This window comes from Callorhinchus milii, unplaced genomic scaffold, assembly GCF_018977255.1.
Source record: "Callorhinchus milii isolate IMCB2004 unplaced genomic scaffold, IMCB_Cmil_1.0 Scaffold1, whole genome shotgun sequence".
In the NCBI taxonomy this organism is placed as follows: domain Eukaryota; kingdom Metazoa; phylum Chordata; class Chondrichthyes; order Chimaeriformes; family Callorhinchidae; genus Callorhinchus; species Callorhinchus milii.
Window position 1 is genome coordinate 117,697,649 of NW_024704742.1, and position 27,872 is coordinate 117,725,520.

Sequence of the window (27,872 nt, forward strand, 5' to 3'; positions counted from 1 at the left end):
CAGAATTCATGGTAATTTTTTTTAATTACTTAACTATATCCAAGTACAAATGTTAAATCATTCAGTTATCAAAATAAACCACGACACAGCCCTACCTACACATGTATTCCCATTATAGATCACCCCTTTGTCAAACATTGCACTGAATGCAGAACAAATTCAAAGGAAACTTAGATTCATGACTTTAGCATTTTACAAATACTACCAAGTTATAATGTACTATATATTTCTCACATTTTATTTTACAGTTGTACAATGAAATACACTAAATTCTTGCTCATTACAACATAGAAGATTGATGCACGAATCATGCTGATGCAAACTTTAGGTGGGGAAAATGGTATCTTTTTCTCCCCATTTGTCCTGCATTCTGAAATTCGTGCCTATGAAAGGCAATCTTTGAATTTACTCTTCACATTGCTGCAGTAGATGAAGTCCTGTTAAATAACAGTAGAGTATGGTTCTTCACAAGTTGGTGTGTATATACCTTTAGTAAAAATCCAGCTTTCATTGCTGAAGTCAGCCATTTGATACTGATGATCCTTATTGAGTACAGGTGTAGTTGTATATTGGGTAAAGGTACTGTAGCTAGCAAAGACAGGTGAACAACTGAAGTTCAAACTGCACATTGTGAAGAGAATATTAAGAAAAATGCATTTAAAACACAATGTTAATTGGGAGCCATCCAGAAGGGCATGGTATTGTGGGACCTTGGGAGAGCTTGCTGTTGCTGCTGGTGGTGAAGCTGCTGCTGGTGATGATGGTGCTGGGGGGGGTGGGGAGGATGATGTTGATTAGAATGCTGAAAATAGGGAGGGTACATATTGCGCGATGCATTTCCAGAATTCCTGTATCTCCCCCCTCGCCTCTGCCTTTCTTCTTCCTCATCTGAAGAGTCCTCCCCATATTGGGCCAGCGCACCTAGGCTGTCACTCGTCTTCTGCCGTTTATGGCTTGGTGAAGAAGTATGACCTACAGAAAAGACCCCCAAACACCATCCATACCCAGAAAGCCAAAATATCAATCAATATAAAAAAAGAAAAATATTTAGTTTGGGAAAGAGAACACATTGTTAATTATTTAAAATATTTACAGTTAAGTCACATCAAATAAACCATTTGTAATACAGTACACGTCAAAATCAGACATCAGATAAAACCATGTCAAGTTGACAGCAGCAGGCGGTGAAGTCCCATCAGAAACATGTAAGAGAACACAAGACACAAAAGAGAAGATTGAATTAATTATAAGATAAATTTGGAAATGCCAGTTCTAACTGGAATACAATATTTAAAACTTCACAACAGTAGCTTTACTAAACAGTTTCTACCTAGCAATACATTCTAAGCTTCAATGAAAGTTAACATTCTGTCGTAAAACTATATAAAGACCAAATGCTGTGCAAGTATCAGCAATGGTAAATCTGGAGGACGACAATCTTCATTTTTTTCCCCCAAGGAAGCATGCCGGCCAAGATCTGTCTACAGCTTCACATTCTCACCCAGTCAGTGGCACTGGTTAATTCCAATACTTCATCTTAAGTGGCATGGCCACAAGAAGACAACGATCCTGGAGGATTACAAAAATCTGTCCAGCATCAAAGGGCACTATCCCGAGATATCACTGAGCAATGTCAGAATGATGGAGTAGATATTCTAAGTATAATCTGAGCCAAATGAGGCCATATCCAACCTCTTTCATTAGTGTTTAGCTGCATACATGACTAAGGAGGGAACAAAGGGGTACAGGAGTGGGGATTCAGTGGAGCAGAGGTTCATGTAGAGTATAGACATCAGCACAGACTAATTCAGCTGAATGGCCTGTTCCCGTGCTGTAACATTCTATGTAAATTGTTTGAAAACAGATTTTGTCACTAATGCCGCTTGTACCAATAGAGAAAATTCCAGTTGGTTTGATGGGCTGCAGACCTTACCACAATGGCGAATTCAGTACCAACCAAATACACTGAAAACTAAAATGATAAAAGCAAAAATCTTGTGAAAATTAAGTGTTGATTCCATGACCACAGCACACAAAAGCAGAAACTCCTGCACACTTTCCTCAGATGAAAAATAAACTGGAGAGGAACAGGATATATCACATGAGCATTGACCCTCAACACTGTGACCTGCATAACAGCATGAAAATATAACGTCATTCCTGGGATTTCTATCCATGGAGAGCATACCTACCAGGTGTGTTAAGAGACCCCAGATCGCCAAAGAATTGGAGGTCAACAAGTGATAAACTACAACTTCACCAAACGGATCCTTGGTTCAGTAACGTTTCAGTGGTTTCCTCTTATAATTCAAATACTTTCCCCCTCCAATCACCAGGCTTAGGGAGTGTCCAAATCAAATTACTGAGAGTTCCATATACACCTGTAGTCACTTTGGTAGCAAATATATAAAGATTGAGCCATGACTAGAGATGTTTTAACCAAAAATGCTGCACTGCATTTAAACACAATAAAACTATTCTAAAATTGCAATTATTCATTGTAGCATATACAATGATAGCCATGATAACTTGTCGATATTGGGTATAAAATGCACTCAAGGAATTTGAATTACTTGCCCTTATCCCCCATTTCTTGTATATTTAAAAAAATATATATTTCTCTTTCACCTTCGAATGTATAATGAAAACATGAAGCACAGACTTCTCACTGCTGTCGTGTGTATTGATCTGTAGTAGGCAGGCAGAAGGCACAATTCCACAAGTGAGAGTGATCCAGACATTCATTCTGTATGCTAAGATAGAAGCACTATGCATGGTTTGGTAAGAATGGTCAAACTTATTCAATTAGCAAAACAAAGCTTAAATTTTGAGGCTGGAATCTGAACCCTCTAATTGGAAAACGCAAACTATACTTCTGGAACAAAAGGGCACGACCAATCTTCTTTAAGCATCTGTTTCTCTTCGATTCAACACACTATATAAAAAAACTAAAGTAAAATGGCATACAGATTTAACCTACCTTTCATCCTTTAAGTTGTTAATAAGTTGTATTTCTGCCTTATATTATAAAACTATCCACTACTTGGTTGAAAAGCCAATATACATTTGTTTCATCAATCTTCTGTACTTTTCTTGCCATTATTCCCTAAATAATCAAATTCCCTTCCTATAAGTGTTATAGTTCTAAATGAATAGTATAAAATACTTCACAAATTAGGTCATTACACATTGGCAGTGTAGTTACTTTCAAACATTGAAATTTCTGGTTCTTAATGGTTGTCTGTTTGTGTCAAGTTTCTGAATCTATAATTCAAGCAAGGTAAACTTTAATCTGAGCCATCCAAATCTTAAATGAACAACTTTTACCCCAAATATGCACGCAGTCAGCTTCTTCAACTGAAATTACTAACGAAGGCCGCTTACTTCTGAACCCATTAAGGGTTTCAACCATGCTGATTCTCCAACTGTCTCTGGATAAGACTAGGTGTTTGGCTTCAAGAGAACTATATGATGTTTTTGTTTCATCTCTGATCCACGTCAGCTGTACTCCAATTAAAATTCAACTGCATCAATTGTAATCAGAACTGACAAAATGAAATCCAAGCAGAACTCGCCAAAATACAAAAAAAATCCAGTAATATCCTGTGCATAAAGCACTTTAGGATGATGGAAAAACAGCGGAGTATTTTCCCCACTACCAGATTCAAGTCTTATTTCCACTTATTTTATCTGTTCATGTCAAATCACATTCCAATAACATGCTTTAGGGAAACAACTTTATGCTTTATGGAACAGCTCCAGTCATTTGTAAAAGTCTGGAGGCTAATCCAAGTATCCCTATTTAGAGAACATCATTTGTGTAACTAATTCTCAGTGTAAGTTCCTCAAGATTGGCATTGGCTTCCGTATGAAAGACATAATTTACCCTCCTCTCCAATACTGCAAATTCTGCAGTAACTCCAGTGGGAGCAAAGAGAAAATTGCAGCTCTTTAATGGAGTGGAGTTGAGGAGGCATAGATACACAAGTAAACAAAGACCAGATAGATAATCACCGCTTCTCTGTATTTTCTAAACACACACGATGGGAGTTCTTCGGTATATTTTGCTCTTCAAAAATGTACATATAGGGGTACACAATGAAGAAAACAGCAACAACAGTCTTGATTTCAGACTTGCCAATGGACACCTGCACATCACATCTATATATGACTCAATTCGCATCACAGAGCAAAAAAAACTTGTGCAGCAGGTGACCATAAGGAAGCCAAACTTTTTTTTTAATGAGACGAATTGTTAGGACACTTACAAATTATTCATTTTAGTCAAGTTAAAAACTAATAAAAAACAACTGGAACCATAAAAAGCCTCCTCAAAAAGTCAGCCAGTTCCTCTGATAATTATTTAGGAATTCCTTCTGGAAATACCAGAAGAGAACCACCTAATGGTTGGCTTTGACTGGGTCAACATTCTCATCAAAGAGCCCAACGTGAACATAGGGTACTACAGAATCATTGCCCCTAGATTCATTCACAAAGCATTGTACCCTGGCTTCAGGGGAGAAGAGTTATAGGAGAAAAAAAAATTCTAGTATTGTTGAGTTAACCAATATGTATCAGTTGTTAATGGTTTAGGACATCCTAAATTGTAAAAAGAGCTGCACAAAGAAACCTAGAATTACAATTATGTATAGAGGTTCCTCACCTTGCATATTTAAAGAACGCAATACAGGCATCGAGGCTTCTGGCATTTCAGAATGATCTCCATGGTTGGACAGTGGGGGCATCAGCTGCCTGCAAGATATCAAACAAGAACAGGAATAATGATAGCAACAATATACATTTTTAGCATATCATGGCTTTTCAGTAGTGTTAAATGAAGAAATATTGCGAGTAGCACACAAGAAATCAAGCTTACCCTAACATTTGTATAGCGCCTTCCACATTGGAAGGCGCTATACAATGCCCAAGGCATTGGATAGTCAGTGATTTGGACCCGAGCATGGGTTGGAATCGGAGGGGGTGGTGGTGGGGGGTTTTGGGGACAGTGGAGGGCAGAGAGGGTAGGGGTAGGAGGGTGGCCGAAGGCGTGGGGGCAGAGGAGGGTCTCGAGACACTATCGTGCACAAAGTGCAATATACCCGAGCCTGGGGGAGGAGATAGAAGATGGGGTTGGAAAGGTGGGGTGAGATAACGGAGGGATTTGAAAGTGAGGATGAGGATCTTGGAATTTATTGAAGAGAAAGTCAAGTGAGTGACGATCTTACATACAAATACAGGAGTCAAAAAACAAGGTTCTGCATCAACTCGTGAGGTTGAGAGAGCATGAGTGCGGGTCAACTGAGTCAGCTCCTGAGATAAGCAGATTCTCAGTCTTTCTGACATTTACATGATTTGAGGACAGAGGCGGAGACATAGTTGGAGGTCATCCTGTATATGTGGAAGTGGAATGAATGCATGCAGATGATTCACCGAGTAGGAGAGGACAAATGATCTGTCAAATAACTGACAACTTTGGATTAATAAAGTGTAACTGTAATTACCTTTCTCTTCCCCTTCCAAAGAAGGTAGGATCAGCAGCAATCTTCAACCCAGAGCCCATATCCTGACTGCTCCTAGTACCTAGATTAGTCAAGTGAAATGGTCCGTGCTATGAGTAGAAAAAAGGCCACAGAGATCAACAGGCGTGATTGCATACAATTCATAAAACAAATTTATAACTTATGAACACCAATATCAATTTTATTCTTGTAATGTAAACAGGATCTTAAGACCTCTTTAGCATTAGATGGGAATCAATATGGAAGGGACGAACGAGGTGGTACAATAGCTTAGCTCATTTAATTTCTCTTCTGGAACCTCGGTACAAATCCAGCTCAAATTGATGGGATAAAAGTCCCTTCATCTGATGAGTATACACAAAATGGGTTGAAGCAGTCTTAGACAGGTTGTTAACTTGGTATGGGCCACACAAAACAAATAAACTTTTTTGGTGCTTTGTTAATCTCATTTAGTCAGCTATGGCTGATTGGCAAATGAAAAAAATTGAACACGCAATTTGGGCCTATTGATAGTATGGAGTGGAGAGGGCATTTTCTAGCTAACTATTACACTTGCCCTGGGAGTGTTTCATAATGACAAGTTATCTGAAATAGGAAAGTGATGCATTTTCCAGCAGCCACATAAATCATCAATAAAATGAAAGTCAAAAGGAAATTCTAGTATTTTGATCGTCACTATACGTTTCAAACATAAATATTAAAAGTGAAGCTGTAGGCAGAACAGCTGCAGATACTTTTAAGGTTCTGGCAATTGGTTTCTTACACTCAACTATTACAAGGTCACTGTTGCAAAATAATAATAATTCCATAATGCAGAGGTTCTCAAACTCCTGGGGGGGTGGGGGGGGGACATGGTTGTGCGCTAAGGGAAGCGGCGGTTACGTGCTTCCCAACAGTCTCAGGTGTCACAAGGCTGCTCTGCTCCCACATCCCGGTGGGGCCTCTCCCTTGATGTTCAGGACCTGCAATGGCACTTCCCCCAGTGGCTACGCCCTGCGACAGTGGGCTTCCCACAACAGCCAAACCCTGCCTCTAACTTTCAACACCACAACCCCAAATTCTACTATTTTGTACAATGAGGAGACAGGCTCACTCCTCTCACTGATAAGGTAGATAAATTTCCGCTGACAAATATTTTACTGCCATGGTCTGTAGTTGTTTGGTGGTGTGATTCCCAGGAGTGTTGGTGGTTTTGTTCTGGCTGCTGCAATTTGTGCTCTTTTTGGGCAGAATAATGGGATAGCACAGAGGGTGCTTTGTGAAGTAAATTAGTGCTTTTGACTCTCATACTCAGTGTAACTGTATTGATCTGAGCCCTTCTACTTTGTTGCTCGTACTCTTGCGTAGTATGAGATTTTCGGGTTTTTGTGTTGTCTTGGTGGAGGTGCAATTGCTTTTTTTTTTGGCTTAGAGAGGCTCACTGTGACAAAGTTTGAGAACCCCTGCCAAAATGTATCTGAATTTTAAACCAACCCATTACAACAAAACTTACCCAACTTGGTAAATTTGAACAATTTGCATGAACAAAATATTTCCTTAAAAATCAGATAGATAATATATTAGAACATGGGGTTTAAAAATAATTTCTGAAACGTCAAACTAAGTCACCAATTTTTTTAATGCTATATGAGAACTTTAGGAACCCTACATTTAAAGTTACATTGATGGATTGGAGAGGGCTTAGATTGGCAAGGGTGATTCCAGGATTTAGGGCTCTTAAATTATGAGGACAGATTTGAGAAGAGGTAGTGGGATGTTCGCCAACAAATATACAGGCATTACACTTCACTGTAGAAATCCTTGGAGGACATAAAGGACTATATAAAATGCAAAGGTATATAAATTTATATATTTTTTTAAATGTTTGGTTATTTCATTTGAACAGTGAGGGCAGATCTAGGGAACAGGAATATAAATTAGCTTGCCTCAAGTAAGGCAGGATTAGGAGAAATTTCCTCACCCTTCCTGTGTATAGTGATCATGTGAAATAGATTTCCACCTGAAACAGCTGGTGCTGTGAGTGAATTTATTTACAGAATAGGATGAGTATCTGATTAGGAATGGGTTTAATGATCCTAGGGATAGGTACAGATAAAAATGATTGAATGCTACGTGGCTGAATACTGAGTCGAGTTGCCAATTGCCACAGATGAAAGTGTAGGATGTAAGGTTAACATTATGCAGTATTGTTCAATTTACCTGAGGGCAAGGAGATACATGCAGAAACTTTCCCCAGGAAATTAAATAGGTTTGGTAGAATCCACACAGAAGTAATTAAACACGGTCTGAGGAAAGAACAGGCTAGATGGGCTTAGGCTTTTCTTGTTCTAGGTTTTCTTATGAAAAAAATCCATGTAGCGCTGTGCATTTCAGCAGAATACAACGCTATTATAACACTTGCATATGAAAGAAAATCACCAATAAATACAGCAAATATAATGAGCTGCCTCATCTTCCGAATCCTTCATTATGTTCATTTTGTCCAGTCAAAATTGTAGAAATTTTAGGTCTTCATTACGTATGTTTGTCACGGAGATTGCAGAATAAATCCATTTGTCAAATTATCAATTTAAACCACAATGTTACTAAAACTTCTTTCTTATATACCTATACATGTAGAAAGTTCTCATGGAATAGAATCTACATCAAGATTGAGTAATAATAGCTATGTTTCAATGTCTAATTATAAAACAAGATTCCATTTGAAACAAAACACAAGATTTGAATGGGATAAAGTTCAATATTCATAAATTCATGATTTTCAAGTTCGTCGGTAAACTAACCTCTCTCAATATCAAGCACTATACATAATAAATTCTCAATAAGAGCAAGGCGGTTCTAACAGTCCTGAACCCAAACAAATCCTGAAAAGGATTATTTTCAAATCTGATACATTAATAAAACAAATTTTCCCTAACCACAACTTTACCTCATGCCAGCAGTATTAAATTCTAGTCTGTCCTTTTTAAGAGTCATTATTTCAGTTAGTTTGGTAAATCATTCTATCAAAATCTAACCTGACACAGCTACACATTTAACAATTTAACAACAGTCACACAACGTGCAAACACTATTGTTGGTTTTATTATCTATCAAAATTAAACAGCATACAATGCTTTTTTGAAGTATGCAAGCAGATGTATTTTAAAGATTCACATTACCGCAGCAACAGTTATAAAAATACTTTAGTTGAGCTTTTTTTAAATTTCTCAAAATAACTGCATCATCACCTCCATAAACCAAAACAATTTCTGGCACAACAAACTGCACCTATCAACATTCTACAAATGTTCTTATCGCTTCCAATAAAAAAGACCTTGATCCATTTGCATCATGCACTGCCCATTTTGTCTGTCAAGCTCTCTCCTTTCTGAGTTTCACCTATCGAGTCCTAAATGCACTACATTTAGTTATATTGGTGTAATTCTAGTGGTAGCTCCGAGCACGCACATTCTGAGCATACCTACCTGGTATCCAAGAAGTTCTTCTGGTGTATTGGCCATTCTCTCTTCTCTGAAACGTCTCTTTTGTGGTTGAGAGGACGACACAGGAGGTGGCATTGAAACAGGGTTATTAGTACTTGTGGCCGGGATCTGATACTCTGAGCTGGACACAGAGACTGGCATGGGGGCAGAGTTTACATGTTGGACCTATGAATAACCAACAGAATACTTAATTCTAGATCTGTAGATGAAAGAGTAGTTCTAACAATCCACACTAAAAAGCTGTCGAACTCCAGTTTCTTTCCATTTCTATTGTCCCATTTCCCCACTAACTTAAGGTGAAATATAATTCTTTGGAGTGACAAATATTTTTAAAAGTCTATAAACCTCAAAATTTACAGTATATTCTGTGAAGCGCTTTGAGACATCTCAACGACATGGTAAGGCCCTATATCAAATGTAAGGATTTTTATTAACTTAACTTAAGATCCTTTCAAAATAAACATGCTCCAGTTATTTTTACTTGTCTGTATTATTACATTAGTGACACCATACAAATATGTCACTAATACAATCATAGGGAGCATTATAGAGAGCACTAATGTGATCATAGGGAGTAGGGAGAAAAAAATCAATCAGAGTTTCTGCCCGTGAGCAGGATGTGAGCATGTTTGGACATCTGGTGAGAACTAATTGGGATCAACTGCTATCCCCAAGTTAAATTACTTCCCAACACCCACTGTCAAACCTCAGATAAACAGTTAGGCAAGTTATCATAGGGTGACTGGAGCTGTACCCAAGAATTAAGAAAAAGGAGCCAAATTCCACAGTAACAATAATCCGTACATTTATTATAGCACCTTTCATGTCAAGAGGACATCCCAAAGTGCTTCATGGGATTTAAATTACTGTAGAGACTGTTTTGCGGTAGCCAATTTGTGCACAGCATGAAGTGAATGACCAATTTTATTTAGGGGATGGTTGGCCAGGACATAGGGAGAAATCCCCTTCTATTTTCAAATAATGTTATGGTACCATTAATGTATACCTGAACAGACAGATGCGGCCTCGGTTTACATCTCAAAGGACAGCACCTCCAACAATGCAGCACACCCCCAGCAGTGCACTGGAGTGTCATCTTAGATGAATTCCAAGTCCCAAAGTGGAGCTTGAACCCACAAACCTTGTGACTCAGAGGTAAGAGTGATACCAACTGAGCCAGGCTGACACACAAACTGGGAGAGGGGAGATTGAGCCGGACTGACACACAGGCTGGGAGGAGGAGACTGGCCAGGCTGACACATAGGCTGGGAGAGGGGAGACGGAGCCGGGCTGACACACAGACTGGGTGGGGGTGGGGGATTGAGCCGGGCTGACACACAGGCTGGGAGGGAGGGGGAGATTGGGCCAGGCTGACACAGACTGGGATGGGAAACGATTAGGAATTATTTTAACATCTGACAATCTGCTGATGAAAATCCATTAAAACTTGAAAGGCCTCTGTACTCATTTAATATATATTTTTTAAAACAGCCATATTTTTCTATTCTTGTATGCATAGTTGAATTATTTCCTGCAAATTAATTTGATTTTCAGATCACTAAGACTGTCTCAGTATACTAGTGTAGGCATTGAAGTTCAACAATACTTGTCTGCAGCAATAGTGTTTTTTCTACTGTATTGTAGAACTCACTATTATTGTAATATTTTAATATAGGAGGAGTTCACCAGTAAATGCAGCAGATGGAAAGCTGTATCACTTTCTCAATCCTCCACAATATTCTTATTGCACAGTCAGAATTTGATTGTTGGGTAAACTGATTTCTTTCTATGAAAACCCTTCATTTTCTGCTAAGATAAATGCACAACTCACAGCTCCTACTCTTAACAGACTCTTAAAAAGAACACCGTCCGGCTATTCCATGAGAACATATGTATAAACATATGTATATATAAGAAGGAAGATCATCTCTTCTGTAAATATGTTGTAAGCAACAAATGGATTAGTCCAAATTTCTATTCACCTTTCAACGGTTTTGTTGTAATTAGAATGCAGATGGATTTCTGAGAGCATTTTGTGCCTAGAATCTAGAATTTTTAAAATCATTGTTAAGTCATTTTGTTTTTAAAGAAATAAGGTATTTATTTCACTCTGAAGTTATTAAATGGGCTATAGTTTGGTATCCCAATTTCACAACCGGTTGTCTGGCCTCAGGACAATCAAGGTGTCGGAGACATCACCCTTCCCATCCTGTACCCTATATATAGAAGACAGCCCCACCTAACATGCACCAGTTTGTCATCCTGTGCCCTATATACAGAAGACAGCCCCACCTAACATGCACCAGTTTGTTTTGACCCGTAGTTGTTAAAAGAAAAAAGCCATTAAGGCAATGAGAGAGTGATGTGGAGGATGCTTCAACTTGCAAAAATGAAGACAGCCCACAAGATAGGTTGTGTGTCTCTAGTCTTAATCTGGTAAATAAAGCAGAATACAATATTGATTGCCCAATGATGCACAGCTCATGGGGTAAAGACACTGCAGCACTTTAAGGTAACCAATGCATTATATATGGCAACCCAGATAGAACAAGGTTCCTCCCAGCACACAAATGTCCTTCCTCCAATGGTATGTGAAGGATAATTCCTTATTCCGTTCAGATTAACAGCACCTCTAAAGGGTACCAAGCCAATTTAACTCAGTGTAAACTTCTCCAGTTTTTGAGCAACATTGAGAACCAATTTCTGATTAAAGAAATGTCACTAATATGCTTCAACTAATAGATATTGAACCTCAATGCTAATATCGTACAACCAAAATGTATGATACTGTTGAAGTGACTGGAGAAAAGATGTTTCAACACAATTTACCAGAGCAAGTCAGTGACTTAAAAATTAACAACCATTGTTAATTTTTACAGAATATTAAATTAAGTGGTTATATTTCAACCAAGCAACTAATTCTTCATGAATGAGCACAGGACTCATGGAGTCCTGTCGCTCAGTGGTTAGAGCATTCGCCTTGCAAGCGAGACACCTGGGTTCAATTCCAGGCAGGGCGAAACCTTGGGCAAGTTTCCTTACTCCACACGCCTAATAATAATCCTTCCAAAAAATAATAATAAATTGGTCATTTTCAATCCACGATTGTTTGTGGGACACTGCTGTGCGCAATTGGCTGCGCGTTTCGCCCCCAAAGATACAGCCAATTCACTTTGCAGCATATTCTGTGAAGCGCTTTGAGACGTCTAGAAGACGTGAAAAGCGCTTTATCAAATGCAAGGATTATTATTATTAGAAGCCACAAAGTATTTGCAGACAACCAAATCCAACACACTCAAATCTGATCCCTTTTCTGTTCTCACAAGGCTTCTGCAAAAATTACAGTGAAAAATCATTGAACAGATATCAGGAATTCCTAGCCATTTTCCTTCCCAACTAATGTAACTAATTTAGGATAGAACAGGAATGAAATCCAGGACATGGGCCATATACAACACATTGTGTATTTACTAATTACGCCATTGGGTTGCAGATTTATAATTTATGCCAATTTGTTTTAACCTTCTTCTCTGAGTTAAATCCAATAATTAGCCCAATCCTGCATGCCTTCCAAATTTAAGTTAAATCCAATGACAAACATAGTTTTGAAGCTGAACAAAACTGAAACATAGACTTGTTTTACTTTTCCGTTTTTCTCTCTAGCCATGTACCATAATTACACAGATGTAATGTGCATCAAACTTTCAAAAAAAATGTAAAACTTTTATATTTCAAAGGGTTAAGAAAGAAGACTAACAAATCCATCTATGCTTGAGAATAGTTTCAGTAGATGAATTTTTAACCTTCAAGGGATGTTAAAATTGAGTAGATTATGGGTGTAATTCCCACATTTTGTGTGCAAACGTTGCATCTACATACCACTCCCAGAAGATTACACTAACATTAGTTGTATTTAACATTAGCATTTTGTTTATCTTAGTAAAAAGTGCCAAAAATTACATTAAGTGGCTGGAATGCTATGTATTTAAGCAGAAAACTGCTCATTGAACTCTTGAAAAGCAAATAGTTGTAGCAAACGAAGCCAACATGGAGGTTTACAAATGCTAACTGTAAACAGAATCTTTATTTCTGCTATGGATCAAGCAGACTCCAGAACCCACAATCAGCGCCTTGTATTGCAGCCAAGAGTATCTAAATCAGCTTTTCGGAAAGGAAGAAGAACTTTGCTCAGTTACTTAACTTGTGCACCCTGCCAATGTTTCCAGTGACAGAAACTGTTGACACATACCTAACATGAATTGTTTCGGAAAACAGAAAAATGTCTTTCCTTTATCCCAACTTTTAAGTGCATTGAGCAAAATCATTTACTCTTCCATGCATATGGCCGCTGTGTATCATTACATAAAGAATGTTTAGGACAATAAAGGCATATGGATTGTACCAGGATCCATAAAATTACAATATATATTTAAATAATTAATATTGTCAATTTAGTCACTTTTATATCATTCACAAAATCTTAAAACAGAATAACCCAGGTTGCTGCTTTGAACTTTTGTATTTCTACACCATTTTCTTCCCAATGTTTCCTTACATCCAGGCAAATAGATTAGCGAGCCATAGAACATTTCCAAAGGCACAATAAATGCTAATCATTTTTTTTATTCTTCACCAGACTTGAGTGAAAGAGGACAGAATCCCTATTGAGTCTGATTTTTGCCCTATTATTAACTGCATGGTGACCAAAAAGTTGGGATATCTACCCTATTATCTAAAAAATTACCATGTCTTTAAGACTTATTAGATATCGTTATGGTATCACAACTTTTTGATCACCCTGTAGAAAAATTCAACCCATAGGTACATATATACCTTTTTAAATATATTCAATAAAATTCAGGAAATTTGATTACTAAAGACAGTCAAACTTGGATCTTATAACCAAAGTCTTCGTACTCTGAAATACTCAATAGTTTTGGTTGTGCAAAACTCCCTCTCCCCCATGTGTAGACGATGCATTTGATGAAAATCTATTGAAGGTTGTTTGTTACCGATCTCACTAAAAGTCAAAACTCTGGAGATAACTATTAAATTCCACTGAATGCTTCCATAAAGTTTCACTCAATTTGCAACAGGGAAACCATTATTATTAACTTTAATCAGATTCAAATAGGTACTCTTGAGTAGTTAAGGCACAAGCTTAAGTACAGATGAATCACTTTTGGGAGGGAGGGAGGGAAACTTGTTGTTTTACAAATATTACCATTTAGCAGTAAACCACAGAATCTTACATTTAAATACAAGGATTGCGCATGGTATAAAAATCATCAATGGTGTCCATCGCTTTAATGCTCTTACCTGCTGTGAAGATGCTCCAGTTTGTTGCATTGGTTGTGGCGCATAACAAGGTCCTGGCATTGGTTGTGGCACAGAAAAGTTGTTCTGGGGTACTGAGTGCATCATCCCCGACACAACTTGACTTTGTGACATCTCTGTAGGCAATCCAGTACTGTATGGGGTTTGAAGAGGCTGCCTTAACTGCTGTGTAGAATACTGTACATTTGTGTTTGCATACGTGTATGGGACAGATGATTGAGGCTGAATGGGATATGGCTGTGACGTCATCACAGGAGGTAGAACAGAGACAGGATTATGGGCAGGAGCCATAGCTGGAGATGGTGTCACCATTGGATAGACTGAAAAATATCAAAAATTCCAGCATCAAATATCTGAAAATTTGTTGGTGAAAATCAACACAACCAAAAAGACACAAGTTCACAACCCGAAAAGACACAGCGTCCTCCCAAGTGAAAGGCGCAATACAAATGTAATTTTGTAATGTATTTAACATAAGCGATAATTACTTACTACAAAAACTACCATAACTTGATGCTTAAGCTTCACTTAATACAGATTCAAAACAGTAACTATATACCAGTAGTGAAGCTCAACAATATCTGTCCAGTGTTTATTTCTGTTGCGATACACACTGATACTTTAACATTTTTAATATGAAGTTTTACCACCAAAGGCAGCATTCATAAAAATAATGCATCAATTTCTCAATTCACTCTATCCAGTCAGTGACTCAGAGTTTATTCAATGAGTTGTTGAGCCACAGACAGGTTTCAGGTTTGATTCATGATCTGATCTCAACTGGGTAGTGCTTAATGGCGCTACAGTTGATCTTAGCACCAAGATTGAGGAGAAGAAAACTTCTACTGGAAATGGACACGTAGACAAAGAAGACTGAAGAAAACATTAAGCTTTGCTCACAATCAGTTTATATAAATATAATGGCTACTTGGTAAGCACCCGAAAACCACACATTCAAATGCATTCAGCAGGCACAATGAAGGGAGAAAATATACAAGTGAAAAAATAGTGCCTGATGGTACTTTTTGCTATGACAAATACAAAAAATACTAAAAAAAATTGCATCATCATGCCTTTACGACACCCATGTTAAATCAGCACATGAACTGGTAATATGATAGACTAGAGACTGGAAATCAAAGGTCAAAGCAGCTTTAGCAATCAACCAAAGTAGACCGATAGCAAGAGGGGCAAAAGATGTAAACCAAGAAGGCATATATCTACTTAACTGCCTACTTAAATACTAAATTTGTCGTTATCCAAAATAATAAGACCTGGCTGGTGACCATAAAATTTAACCGTGTTGAATCTGCTCTCTGATAATAATTTGACATCAGATTTTTCAGTGAAGTCAACATAATCAGTACCTCAGGACTCAAATTTGAAATGTTCAACCTACAACTATACTGGTGACTTCAACATCCAGGCATGAAAACATGCATTGGCTTTAAACATTTACTCCTAATTTCCACCCTGTGTAAGAATACCTGATGGTGGTCCCATTCCTATGGTCATCTGGCTTTGGTATCTAGAATACTCTGCATGTACCTTCGGGGGAAAAAAAGCAAGAATTTTAAAAAGATATTTAAAATGTCGAGTATTTTGAACTATTAATCCATATATAACCAATATTTGCATTCTGGTGTTGCAACATACTAGAATGGCCAAATAATGTTAACTTCCAAGATTATACACCTATCATCAACTCAAAACACCATTTTACTATTAACATATTGTAACATTTCAATTAAGTTCCCTAAATATGTAAGGGATAATTAATGCATATTAATTTTTGATAAACCATTTAGGTAAATAGTAAGAACATATTCTTAAACAGCATTATAATATCAAATTTCTTTAATGATCATTAACAGATCCAAAAGATTCCCATTTACTGCAATGTGCTTATGCCCAATACAAAATCAAATCCAACTCAATCTAGAGTCATTTAAGCACTTGGCCTTTGGCACATCAGGGAACACTAACTATAAAATCGAAGAACCCTCTACTCACCGTCTGAAGCAGGTTTTCGCACAATGTTTTTGCCCCTGCTAAACCTTCTGGCTTAGGATGGCTGTAAAAACAAGACATCAAAGGTACTTTAATAAACAGTAATACATATGATGAAGGACAATGAATTATTTAAATTTCTTTCTAATTTAATTGTTGAATAGTCACCTATTTTTCTGAACAAAAAACAGATACCGATTGGAAACGAGCTTAATTATGGCATAACTATTTAGAATAGGAATTGTAGCTCCTCTGAAGATTTGATGGATCAATTCAACAAACTCATGTAAGATTGAATTGGATAGAATATAAAGGGCCAGGTTTGATCGCTAGTGTGTGCTGATGTAGCTGATCATAGCCAGAGCTCTTGTGGGGTCCCCATTGTCAGCAGTTTTCCCTCGACAGGGGTGCATGGTAGGGAAGGCTTGAATGCTTTTCAGTAACCACACCTTTGTGGGCTGTTTCATTACTCCCATGTTCCAATAGCCTACCAACATCTATCATCTTCATTCACTTAAGGAATGAAACTTGAACAAGGTAATGACGCCCATGGAACTGTACAGCAGAATGGGACACTGCTGGAGCCCAAAAGAATATTGAAATGAAGAAAGGAAGCAACAAACATGGCGAGCAGACAACAGAAAAGCAGGGACGGTTTTAATTTTTTTCCACGGACCAATAATATTTGTGATAAATTGGACAGCTGTTTTCAAAATTCACTACAACCTTCCCCAACCACTGCACTAGACTTTGTAGAAGAAGTATAACTTACGTGATATAAATATACATCGGTTCAAATGCTTCTCTTCCAGATGTTGGCTCAATGAAGCCTGATCCTTTGCCCCTGAGATGAACTTTGGCCCCTGTTTCATTCTGAATATGGTGCAGATAGGAACCTCCTGGGCCTTCCACTTTTTCTTTTGCATTGAAAGTAGGAGCATGCTCCAGACCGACAAAGATTTTGTCCTGAACAAAATGCATCTGTAAAAAAAGAGTTGAATTTAAATAAAAAATCCAATATCAGCATTAAATGCAACACTATTCATATTCCTCTCCATCCTCATATCTGAATGTTTTCAGTACATTTGCAGGAATGCATCAAACTTTTTTTGGTAGAAATACTATTCATTTAAAGTTAAAAGTAATATTATTGCTTTATGCAATATACACAATGTTATGTTTTATATTATCCCAAATGAATGCATTTTGACAAGGTTATTCAAAAAGGCCACAGGATTATTAATGTGTAAAACTAACTAGTGAATTTGGTATTAAAATTAAATAATTTGAATAAAACATATACAATATCAGGAATTTGCACTTTGTTGTCTTTCAATCAGGAATTCTATACAATGAGAAATCACAAATTGAACTATTATACACCAGGTTTAAGCCTTAAGTATTTTTAACTGTATAATAGTTTTTTTTATTCCCATCACTTTTTTTAAAAAAAATGCAATGTTACAAACCACTTATAAGCCCGTCACAATAAATCCAGTTTAGCCAATATCACCTACCCCTGGCTGTAACTGAGGCAAGGAATTGTATGGAGAATGGTTATGTGAAGTCATGGAATTGCTCCTTGCAGTAGACGTTACTACAAGTGGAAGAGGTTGTTTGATGGCTTCTTTTGCTAATGCCTCACCAATAATTTCCTTGATCCTGTTTACGGCTCCTAAAAGGAGGAAAGATATTCAATATCTTACCTCACACATTCGTCCCAGTGGAAATTGTACACAGCTGATTAATTTCAAAAGAATCAAATATGAAATATTTCCAAACTATTTCTAACATAATTGAAGATATTAATGCAGCGTTTGTACTGCATTATTTAACAGCAAATCACCACAAACATGCAGTGTAAATTCAAGTTGAGGCAGTGCAGATTGCATTGGAGCCTCACTCCCAACACCACTTCAGAGGTGTTTTCACCTGTATGATTTACGCCTGCAGAGTATAGAAATGCACTGAATTTCAATCACATTGGGCTCAGTCACCATAATCTATTGAAAACTCAATGGACAGCGCAGGAACTTTCAACAGATTTTTCAAAAAAGCCAAGTGTTAACTGTTTTTTTACATTTAAAACTAACACCAGATTTTGATGTTCTGTACATGCTCTTAGACTGTGCATGTGCTGAAGACCAAAATCAGGCAAACAATGTTGAGCATTTACTCTACCAATGTACAAACAAATCACGGCAATTACTTTACATCTGCTAAGCTTTCATTATACTGGTGCAGAAATGCAAAATATTTGCAAGTCTCAAGAACCTATAGAAAAGTGCGATCCCTGATTTTTTTTATTGTAAATTATACAGCATTTGTTTAGGTAAAGGTGTAAACGATTCCCAACAGCACCTTTCCTGGCCATTGAGTGTTTGTATGCCGTATGAAGTTTCCACATCTAGAATAATACCCTTCAAATTACGAAACTTTACTTCTCAAATTCAAGTTAGAAAATGCCTGGTGGCCCCCATTCCCCCAAGTATTTCATGTTGATATCCAGAAAGTTAATTATAAAAGTACACAGTTTGGGACCAGTTTCCATTCAAATATCCAGAATTATTTTATTCCAGAATAACCATGATAGGCATAAAACTAAAATAATGTTTTTCAGGTGTTAAAGGCAGTTACAAATCAAACGGTCCTAGTTCAGAAAATCAAATCATAAACCATCTAGTGTATAAATTCTGAACATTACAATAATGAAAGATATCTTGCTAGTATTTCGGGTACACAATGTGAGCAATTATGTGGTAAAAACTATATATACTAGCATCAGTACCCAGGTGATACAGAAGAATTACTGAATTTTAGTCACAATAAAATTAAACAAGTAGTATTTTCAGCATTTCTTACTGTCCACGCTGTCCTGCGTCTGGGCCTGTATGCAAAGGTAGAGGGGTCGATCCCTAAAAAAAAATTAAAATTAACTTAAAAGCATTTAAACTACTCTTCAACTACACTAACAGTAATACAGTAAAAATGTGTGGATTACCACAAATGAACACTTTTGGCCTTTTTGTTACCAATTGACTGCCAAACTGCTACCAAACAATTACAAATTTTGCCACATATTCCTAAATTACAACAACTAATAGAACTTGCATTTTAAATTAAGATTCACAAAACATTTTATTTGCCCGTGTTAGTGAGTTAGGCACTAACGACAGAGTTAAACAAAGAAAACCATTTTGTGAATACGGTGCGAGTACACCCAGAACCTATTAGTTCTCATGGTTCCAACTTCTGATGTTCATTCATGTTGAAAGCTTGAGAACCAGAACTTCCTGCTGCTCTGGAGGATTTAGTGAGAGACGAGCTGCTGGTAATTTGACTTTGACACCCACCTCTTTCACTGAGCTAAACAAAATGTCATCTTAGCAAACTTACTGACTAACCAAAGGCTAAGTATAGTTCTGTTTAAATTCCAAAACATTGTGGAATCTATTTGCATCTCAAAATAGCTGTTCAATAAATCACAAATATTTTGGAACATTTAATCAAAGGACACTTATCCCTTAAAACATTTATTTTGTCTAAAGCAATACAATTACTTAAAAAAAAGATTTCTTATTAAACTGCAACAGTAGTGTATTCCTTACCCTTGTACAGCCATCTGCTTCTCTTCTACTGTCATGAAACGCCCTCTAGTGGAAACAGCAGCACCACTGATCTTATTTATCTACAGAAAAGAACACATTAAATAAGAAGTGTCATAAACATGCAAGACAGTATTAAAAACTGTTTCCACATTACTAATTTATTCTATATGTTTCTAATCATAACTGATTGACTAAACAAGAGGCCAAAATAAGGGCTCATTAAGAGTGCAGCAAATGACACCAGCCATGCAAGGATTTCCTACTATAAAAATATAAAATCACAATATGCCAACATATGTCTTATTCAATTAATCAAATACAAAATAAGGACATGATGTTTGCACTGCTATCCAACAACTGGGGATTGAATAGATCTTTGCAACTATTCAAAAACACGAGTAAACCCTGAACTTGAAAAGCAATACTCATCATACAGTGAAATTCAGTTAAATGAATACTCAATTTGACAGCAAAAAATGATTCATTAATTTAACTGGACTACATATAAGAGGAGCCTCGTCTCCCAGAACTCAAGCCATTTGGCCTCCAACCACACTGGAACCAAAAGCACTCTCCTCCACCAATCAGACCCATCCACACTCATACGTGGCCAATCGACCAATTGCCCGCAACCTCTCTGGGGAGTGTAGGAAAGAGAGGGGATGATGAAGACGTTCACGCTGTATTGTAGAAGGCAGTGATTTGGGACTGTGCATTTATCCTGACTCAAGATTAATTGTTTTTATACAAATGGTCACAGGGAAAATTATTGAATAAGCTTAATTATTCATATATCCAATATTCAATTAACTGATCTGCATTCTTAGATTAGGTGTGGAAATTGTTTTGGATTTCTACTTTCTATTCAATAAACTTAACTATTCAAATATCCTATATTCAATTAACCGAATTTCAATGCATTGTTAATTTAGCAGATATTTGCTCACTTAATTTACTAGAACAGAATTGCATCACAAATTTGCTTTAAATTTCTGTAACAAGCTAAATATGCTAATCTAATTATTCAAAATGTATAACATTCATTGTTTACCTCATCTTGAGTATGGCCTCTGGTCAGCAGATTTCTACAGACAATAGGAACATCATTTATTTCAATCTCAGCCACCACCATATCATCTTTGTTCTTTAGATGGGACATCAATTTTGAAGGCATCATTGACTGGAAGGAAAATACTTTTAAGTAATCAGTTCAAGAGAACAAATAGGTTAGACCAAATTACAGAACAGCTCTGCTACTATTACAGTAATCAATTACTTATCTGGAGTAAAGAAAGACAAATTGATTGATTCCTAACTAAGCAGAAGAATGTATGCCTCAACAAGAAAAAGATAGCCAGTGTGACTCAAACCAGAATAACAGAGGGAGCTGAATGTTTTTCTCATTCTACCGTCTTATTCTCTTTAAATGAAATGTAGTTTTGCATTCTTTACAAGGATTTATTTTAGCAATAATAATAATAATAATCCTTGCATTTGATATAGCGCTTTTCACGTCGGGAGGACGTCCCAAAGCGCTTCACAGAACACACTGTAAAGTGAATTGACTGTATATTTGTGGGCGAACGCGGCAGCCAATTGCGCACAGCAATGTCCCACAAACAGTCGTAGATTGAAAATGACCAATTTTTTTTATTATTGTTTTTTGGTTTTTTTGGAGGGATTATTATTATCTTGTTGATACTCGTCAACAAGGTGATGTCTCACCACTGTAATCAACTTAACAACTTAAGCAAGACAACTTGGAAAGTATTGTTTCCCCAGTTCACAAGTAACTAGAGCCAAGCATGATAAAATCAAACTGTCTTCCTTCACAGCAGACTGCCCAACCAACCCAGTTCCGCCCCCACCACCCCACGCTTTTGAATTAGAATATACAATGAATAGCTGCTGCCCACTCTCATTAATTTTTTATATATTTGTAGTTACAGTCCCCAACAATTTATACTTAAATTAAAACCTTTCAGATAGGCTAAATTTCTCAAAGCATTTATATAGCACTTATCATTTAGGATGAATGTCCTCAGTGGCTAATCAGGAAATTTCAAGTGAGAAATAAAGTATGAAGATGTTCTCTAACACTAATCAACAAAATGTCCAATCTCCAGATCAATTCCTCTACAATTCCAAAATAATGTTTTCAGATCTCTTAAAAAGAGAGTTCTTGGGGCTCATTTAGGGCAATAGCAAAAGTGAAGGCTCACTGGCATGGACTTGTTGGGCCCAATGGCCTTCTTCCATGCATATATATCATTCTATGTAATTCCCTACAATTCAACTTGTAGCTGTTTCTGGAACCTTGCTAATAGCTCCCTATAAACTCAGTTACCATACTTGACATTAATTACCTATGAAGCGCTTCTGAGTTTTCAACTGACAGAAGACTCTAAAAATGCAGGTTCTCTCTTTCAAAAGCAAAATCAATTTCCAAATTGTTTAGCAGTTAAGACACTCAATTCACATTGTTGTATTAATACATATATTTACAGCTGGAAAATACTATATGTAAGTCAGGAGTCCTGTTCAATTGTTCAAACATAACCCTTCCACTAGATTTTTTAAGTCATTAAACTTTAAGCCTTTAGATCATTTTGTTATGATGCATATCTATTGAAACCAGAGATATCCAGTAGGTACACCAAGAATTCTGAAGTAGAAACTGTTCAAAGACTGACATATTGATAGAGACTCACAAGTGACTCCTTGCTAGAAAGTGTAAGTTGTGTAAGTGTCAGGTGAGGACAGGATAAGGCTCAACTGTGATAAGCACCTTAAAATAGCCTGCCAAGACTCACAGTTGAGGTACAATTGTGAATAATTACCCTGTGGGATTGTGTTGGTGCCGTCCCAACACCTGTGTAACCTATGCCCCAGTAGAAGTCTTCAAGGAACGGGGAAAAGAAGTGATGGGATAAATATTGGCAGAATAAAATAATTCATTACTTACTCGGTTTTCCCTGCCACTTGGAGTCTGTGGTAGCTTTAGTTTCCCTTTTGCCATCAACATGGCATTAATTTTGGCAGCGGCAGCAGCAGCTGCCCCTAAAGCTTCTGATGAGGATTGAGGAGACTGGCTGACTGATGAAGACATAGAGGAAACTCCACCATGAACCCCAACTTGCGAGCCCGCTGAAGGAAAACTATTCATCTGAGACTCAATTTGTCCTGCCATCAACCCAGGAGTTGGTTCTGGACGATCCCATTTACTACGACGCCTGCAAAGACAAAAAGAACATATCAGCTTTGTTTGTTAATACAGCTATATTCATTAAAACAATTGGCCCCAATCATGCCTTCCACAATATGACAGATTATTTTGAGTATCTTAAACTTGAAAATATTATCTGTTAATAACCACCCAGAAGTAAATGGTCAGACCACAATTTGTTCACTCAAAGTATTCAATTCTCTTCACCCAACATTATAGTTTTCATCAATAACTTGCCACATAGAGGGAGGAGGGAAGGCGTGGTACTGTAAGCTACCCCTTAATAAGTTCTTTGTAGAAATAACTAATTTGGCAAATTTATAGGATCACTCATTTTACTTTAATTTTTTCTTGTTACAGGATGGGGTTTACTTTCACAACCTCGACTCCAGGATCACTGCTGTCTTAACGAACTGTCTATCAGACATGAAGTCCTGGATGAGAGCCAATTTTTTTCAGTTAAATGCAGACGAGAACAAGGCCCTCCCGTCAGCAGCGCCTCACCTCAGGCACTGACTGCATCACTATTTAGGAATGCACTCTCCACCTCAAAAGTACAGAATCTAGGTACCTTGTTCAACCCTCAACTATCTTTTAAATCCACATTGCACCATGACCCATTCTGCCTTTCCCCACCTCCACAACTACCCCTCCCCTCGGGCCTCCGAGATCCTCATCCATGCTTTCACTACATCCCGGCTTGACGAAGCTAACTGCCTGCTCGCCAGAGTTCCCTCCACAAGTTGCAGATTATTCAGAACTCCACAGCTCAGGGCCTCTCCTGCATCAAGCTCCGTGAGTTGATCACTCCAATTCTCACACACCTTTACTGCCTCCCCATCCCCAAAGGTTCGTATTAAGATCCTCACTTATAAAGAGCTCCACAGTCTTGCTCCTTCCTACCTCTGTGACCTACTGAAACATTACCAACCTATCCACTCCCTTCACTCAACTGACACTGGCTCGCTCCATGTACCCCGTCCTGCCTGCACTACTATCAGCGGTCTCTTTCTGCCCTGACTTTGTGGAACTCCATCCCAGAAACCCTCTGCCTCGCCCCCTCCCTCATCTCCTTCAAGGCCCATCTTTGACAGCGCCTTTGGTCATCCTCTTACGTCCATCCCCCTCGACTCCAATACCGAGCTTGGGTGCAAATCCTTAACTGTCGGTGCCTTGGGATGTCTTCCCAACATAAAAGACACTATAAAAATGCAACTTCTTGTTGTTCTAAAAAGCTATTTCTCATAAGTGTAGGTTAACTTGCTAATTTTCACAGGTAATCGAGGCATAATTGGTACAATTTTCCTCCCAAACAGTTTTCTAATCGCATACATTGACGAACTCAAAATTCTGAAAAAATTGTTGCATGTATGTTTCCATTTTTAGTACCAACGCATTGGAATTATAAACATTACGAAATATGTTTTAACACCACCATCTTATTGGTAAGAGAACAACACCTTTCAAATTTCTATTTAGTAAGCTTGTTTAACCACACCAACCATATGCTACTACTCCTGATGTTGTACAAGCCACCATTTATTTTTATAGTTGGGCAGCTAAACACTGACTAATATGCTGGGGTTAGTACCTTTCCCACTCTCTGGGAAGGTCCACAAAACCTTACTATATACCGCATTTTCCGACTTGGTCAAAGCAGAGCATTTTAGCCACTTCGTTTGGTTATCAATGCTTGGCATCTATCCAGCTGTAAGCAACAAGTAGCAAGTTCACACAGCTTAGCAGTTGTGCCCTTCAGTAGCAGGAGTGACACCAACAATTTACAAGAGGCAAACATTGAACAAGAAGGTGCAACAAAGTAATAGCTAAAACACTGAATTAACAAAGTTAAACTCTGATGGAGGGACATAGCTGAATAGTTAACCTATCTTTCACTTTTATAATAATTCTAGCATTTGATATAACACCTTATTACGTCTTCGAGACATCTCAAAGCGCTTCATAGAATATACTGTAAAATGAATTGACCTGCATATTTTGTGGGAGAAATGCAGCAGTCAATTGCACACAGCAGTGTCCCACAAACAGAGAGATCAATTTTTTTTAAAAAAAGGAATTATCACTGCCGGAAAAGCAATCTGCCAATCATTAATAGCCGGTTTCCTACTTACGGCTAGGTAAACAGAGGTGTGTGGAATAAGGAAACTTGCCCAACGTTTTGCCCTGCCAGGAATCAAACCCAGGTCTCTCACTTAATAATAATAATCCTTGCATTTGATATAGCGCTTTTCACGTCGGGAGGACGTCCCAAAGCGCTTCACAGAACACACTGTAAAGTGAATTGACTGTATATTTGTGGGTGAACGCGGCAGCCAATTGCGCACAGCAATGTCCCACAAACAGTCGTAGATTGAGAATGACCAATTTATTATTGTTTTTGGTTTTGGAGGGATTATTATTAGGCTCTGTGTGGAGTAAGGAAACTTGCCCAAGGTTTCGCCCTGACCTGCCTGGGATTGAACTCAGGTCTCTCGCTTGCAAAGCAAGTGCTCTAACCACTGAGCTACACCTTTTATAATGGAACGTTTCAAAAACTACTGAAACTATAAATCTATAGCAAAGTGTTAGTTTAAAACGGAAATAGTGCTACAGAATCACAACGTCATCCCATGGCGTACTCGAACATGGGTCCGAGGATATAAAACAGTGAAGAAAATCTAACAAAATGTACCATATTAACAATCAAGTGTAAGCAGTAATACTGAGTAGCCACTGTTCAACATTCGGACAGCAACTTATTAATATATGAACTCGACGATAGCAGTAATAATCCTTGCATTTGATATAGCACCTTATCGTGTGGGAGGAGACGTCTCAAATCGCTTCACAGATTATACTGTCAAGTTGTTTGACTGCAGTTTGTGGGCGAAGCGCAAAACGAATCCCCCACCCCCAACCCCCAAAAAAAAAAAAAAAATCAAAATCGATCACCACGATCAGGTAAGCATTTCAATACACGATGGTGAAACACGAGAATATTTCCGCTCGATGACATTTTATAGCGCGGCTGAGCTGCACGTCGGAAGCTGCAAAGGGGATTGACAACCCACACGGCCGTTTGTCCTCGCATGAAACCGGACCGAAACGCATTCGAGATCAACATAGCAACAGCGAGAGCTGCGAACAGCAAAATCTTCTGGAAGGTGGTGGAGGAGCGAGCGACAAAAACACAAAACAAACTCGGGCGCGAAGTTGTTCAGATTGAACGCGAGTACAACTCTCTCTCTCTCTCTCTCTTTCTTTCTTTCTCTCTCTCTCGTTCTCTGCGACATTTTGAATCCCTCCTCCTCCCTTGAGTTACAGTTGGCAAAGTGAACATGGCTGTGAGAGAAAACGAGGTCACGCACCGAGGGAGAGACGACGCCGCGCTCCCTCGCCGCCCCTGGTGTATCCCCCCCCCCGGCCGGAGCGGGCCGGGCCGGGCCGGAGCCGGGCCGGGGGCCCGCGGTGTACGTGTGTGTGACTGGCGAGAGGTCGCGTTGCTCGGAGCTGACGGCGTTTCCCCCTCAGGCCGTCAGGACACGGCCGAGGCTGCAAATCTCATCTCCCCGCCGCTGCCCGGCCCTGGGCCGCGACAACTCGTTCGCGCCTTTTACGCTCCCAACAGGCGCCGCCTGGGGCCTCCGCGCCGGCGCGGGCCTGGCCTAGGCCAAACCTCGACCTGACTCGATCCCCGGGCCGGGCCGAGCCGGGCATGGCCACCGCATCGACGCCGCCTTCTTCCAAATAAGCGTCTCTGCCGAGGAGGCGACCACACGCCGGTCCCCGGCCCACAGCGTGTCCGCCCACCCCACCACCGCGCCCCGGCGGCCCCGCTCGATCAATCGCCTTCGGTACAAAGCGCGGAGGAGGCCGTGTTCAGTTGAGGCACTTACCCCGCAGACTGCGGCGAACCCGCTGCCGACATAGTGAAGCCTCTCCCCCCGCGCGAGCCGGGACTGCGCAAAACTCACTGACGTCAGCGCGCACGCTGCCTCTGTGCAGCAACAATAACAACGAGGGACGTCAGCCGTGCGTGCGCCGTGCGTGCGTGCGTGCTCGCGCTGGCTGGCTGGCTGGCGGGGCGCACGCGCATGCGTGATTCAGGAGCCCTGTCTCGAGTTACCAGCGTCACTGACAGGTGCCTCGAGTCACAAGGTCACCAGGACTGGTCTGGATAGAGAAGGCTCTTCAGACCATCCGATCTTGTCCTGGCAGAGCCCACACCATCATTACATCAAGACACTTCTTAAATTAGCAGTGTTTCATGTCTGGGTGGGTGCGGGTCGCCACCCAGTGACTTCAGCTCGGTCTGTCTGGGCTGGTGCTCCATCATTACAGCTCCTCCATCCAGAGCAGCACTGAGCCCTCAACGGTGCCCTTTCCTGAGGGCAACTCGTTTGCGCCTTTTACGCTCCCAACAGGCGCCGCCTGGAGCCTCCGCGCCGGCGCGGGCCTGGCCTAGGCCAAACCTCGACCTGACTCGAACCCTGGGCCGGGCCGGGCATGGCCACCCCATCGACGCCGCCTTCTTCCAAATAAGCGTCTCTGCCGAGGAGGCGACCACACGCCGGTCCCCAGCCCACAGCGTGTGTGTCCCCCGCGCCCTGAGAAGCTGTTACACAATCGCCTGCAAAATACACAATCGTTAAACATTGTACGTCCTGAGGAGTGCTTTGAGGTGGCC

At 39.2% G+C, this 27,872-nt stretch overlaps 1 protein-coding gene and 1 non-coding gene across 4 annotated transcripts; both read right to left on the bottom strand.

Annotated features, from left to right (window-relative positions):
* On the bottom strand, positions 1–27,144 carry khdc4 (KH domain containing 4, pre-mRNA splicing factor). 3 transcript variants are annotated; one of them, XM_007905384.2, is made up of 14 exons: positions 27,082–27,144; positions 22,925–23,192; positions 21,011–21,139; positions 19,960–20,039; positions 19,214–19,266; positions 17,869–18,026; positions 17,124–17,332; positions 16,355–16,415; positions 15,829–15,889; positions 14,324–14,661; positions 8,987–9,169; positions 5,502–5,608; positions 4,664–4,752; positions 1–972 (listed from the first exon to the last, which is right to left on the bottom strand). In XM_007905384.2, the coding sequence occupies exons 1-14, from the start codon at positions 27,111–27,113 to the stop codon at positions 671–673; spliced, it is 2,070 nt and encodes a 689-aa protein (XP_007903575.1). In that variant the 5' UTR covers positions 27,114–27,144; the 3' UTR covers positions 1–670. The 3 variants fall into 3 exon arrangements, with proteins under 3 accessions (XP_007903575.1, XP_007903576.1, XP_007903577.1); XM_007905385.2 differs by lacking the exon at positions 8,987–9,169; XM_007905386.2 differs by lacking the exon at positions 1–972 and having other exon boundaries at positions 4,690–4,752; positions 5,502–5,580.
* Positions 10,640–10,737, bottom strand: LOC121850807. Its single transcript, XR_006085781.1, has one exon. It is a non-coding gene; the product is annotated as a small nucleolar RNA SNORA47 (small nucleolar RNA).
* Positions 27,145–27,872: the final 728 nt, after the last annotated feature.

Excerpts from the sequence above, each read along its gene's own strand:
- khdc4 (XM_007905384.2), bottom strand. The coding sequence starts at position 27,113 with ATGTCGGCAGCGGGTTCGCCGCAGTCTGCGGG. Across the intron at positions 20,040-21,010 it reads GAGGCCATACTCAAGATGAG|ATAAATAAGATCAGTGGTGC; the intron begins GTAAACAATGAA and ends TCTTTTCTGTAG. Across the intron at positions 9,170-14,323 it reads CTGGAGCATCTTCACAGCAG|GTCCAACATGTAAACTCTGC; the intron begins GTAAGAGCATTA and ends GGTTATTCATAG.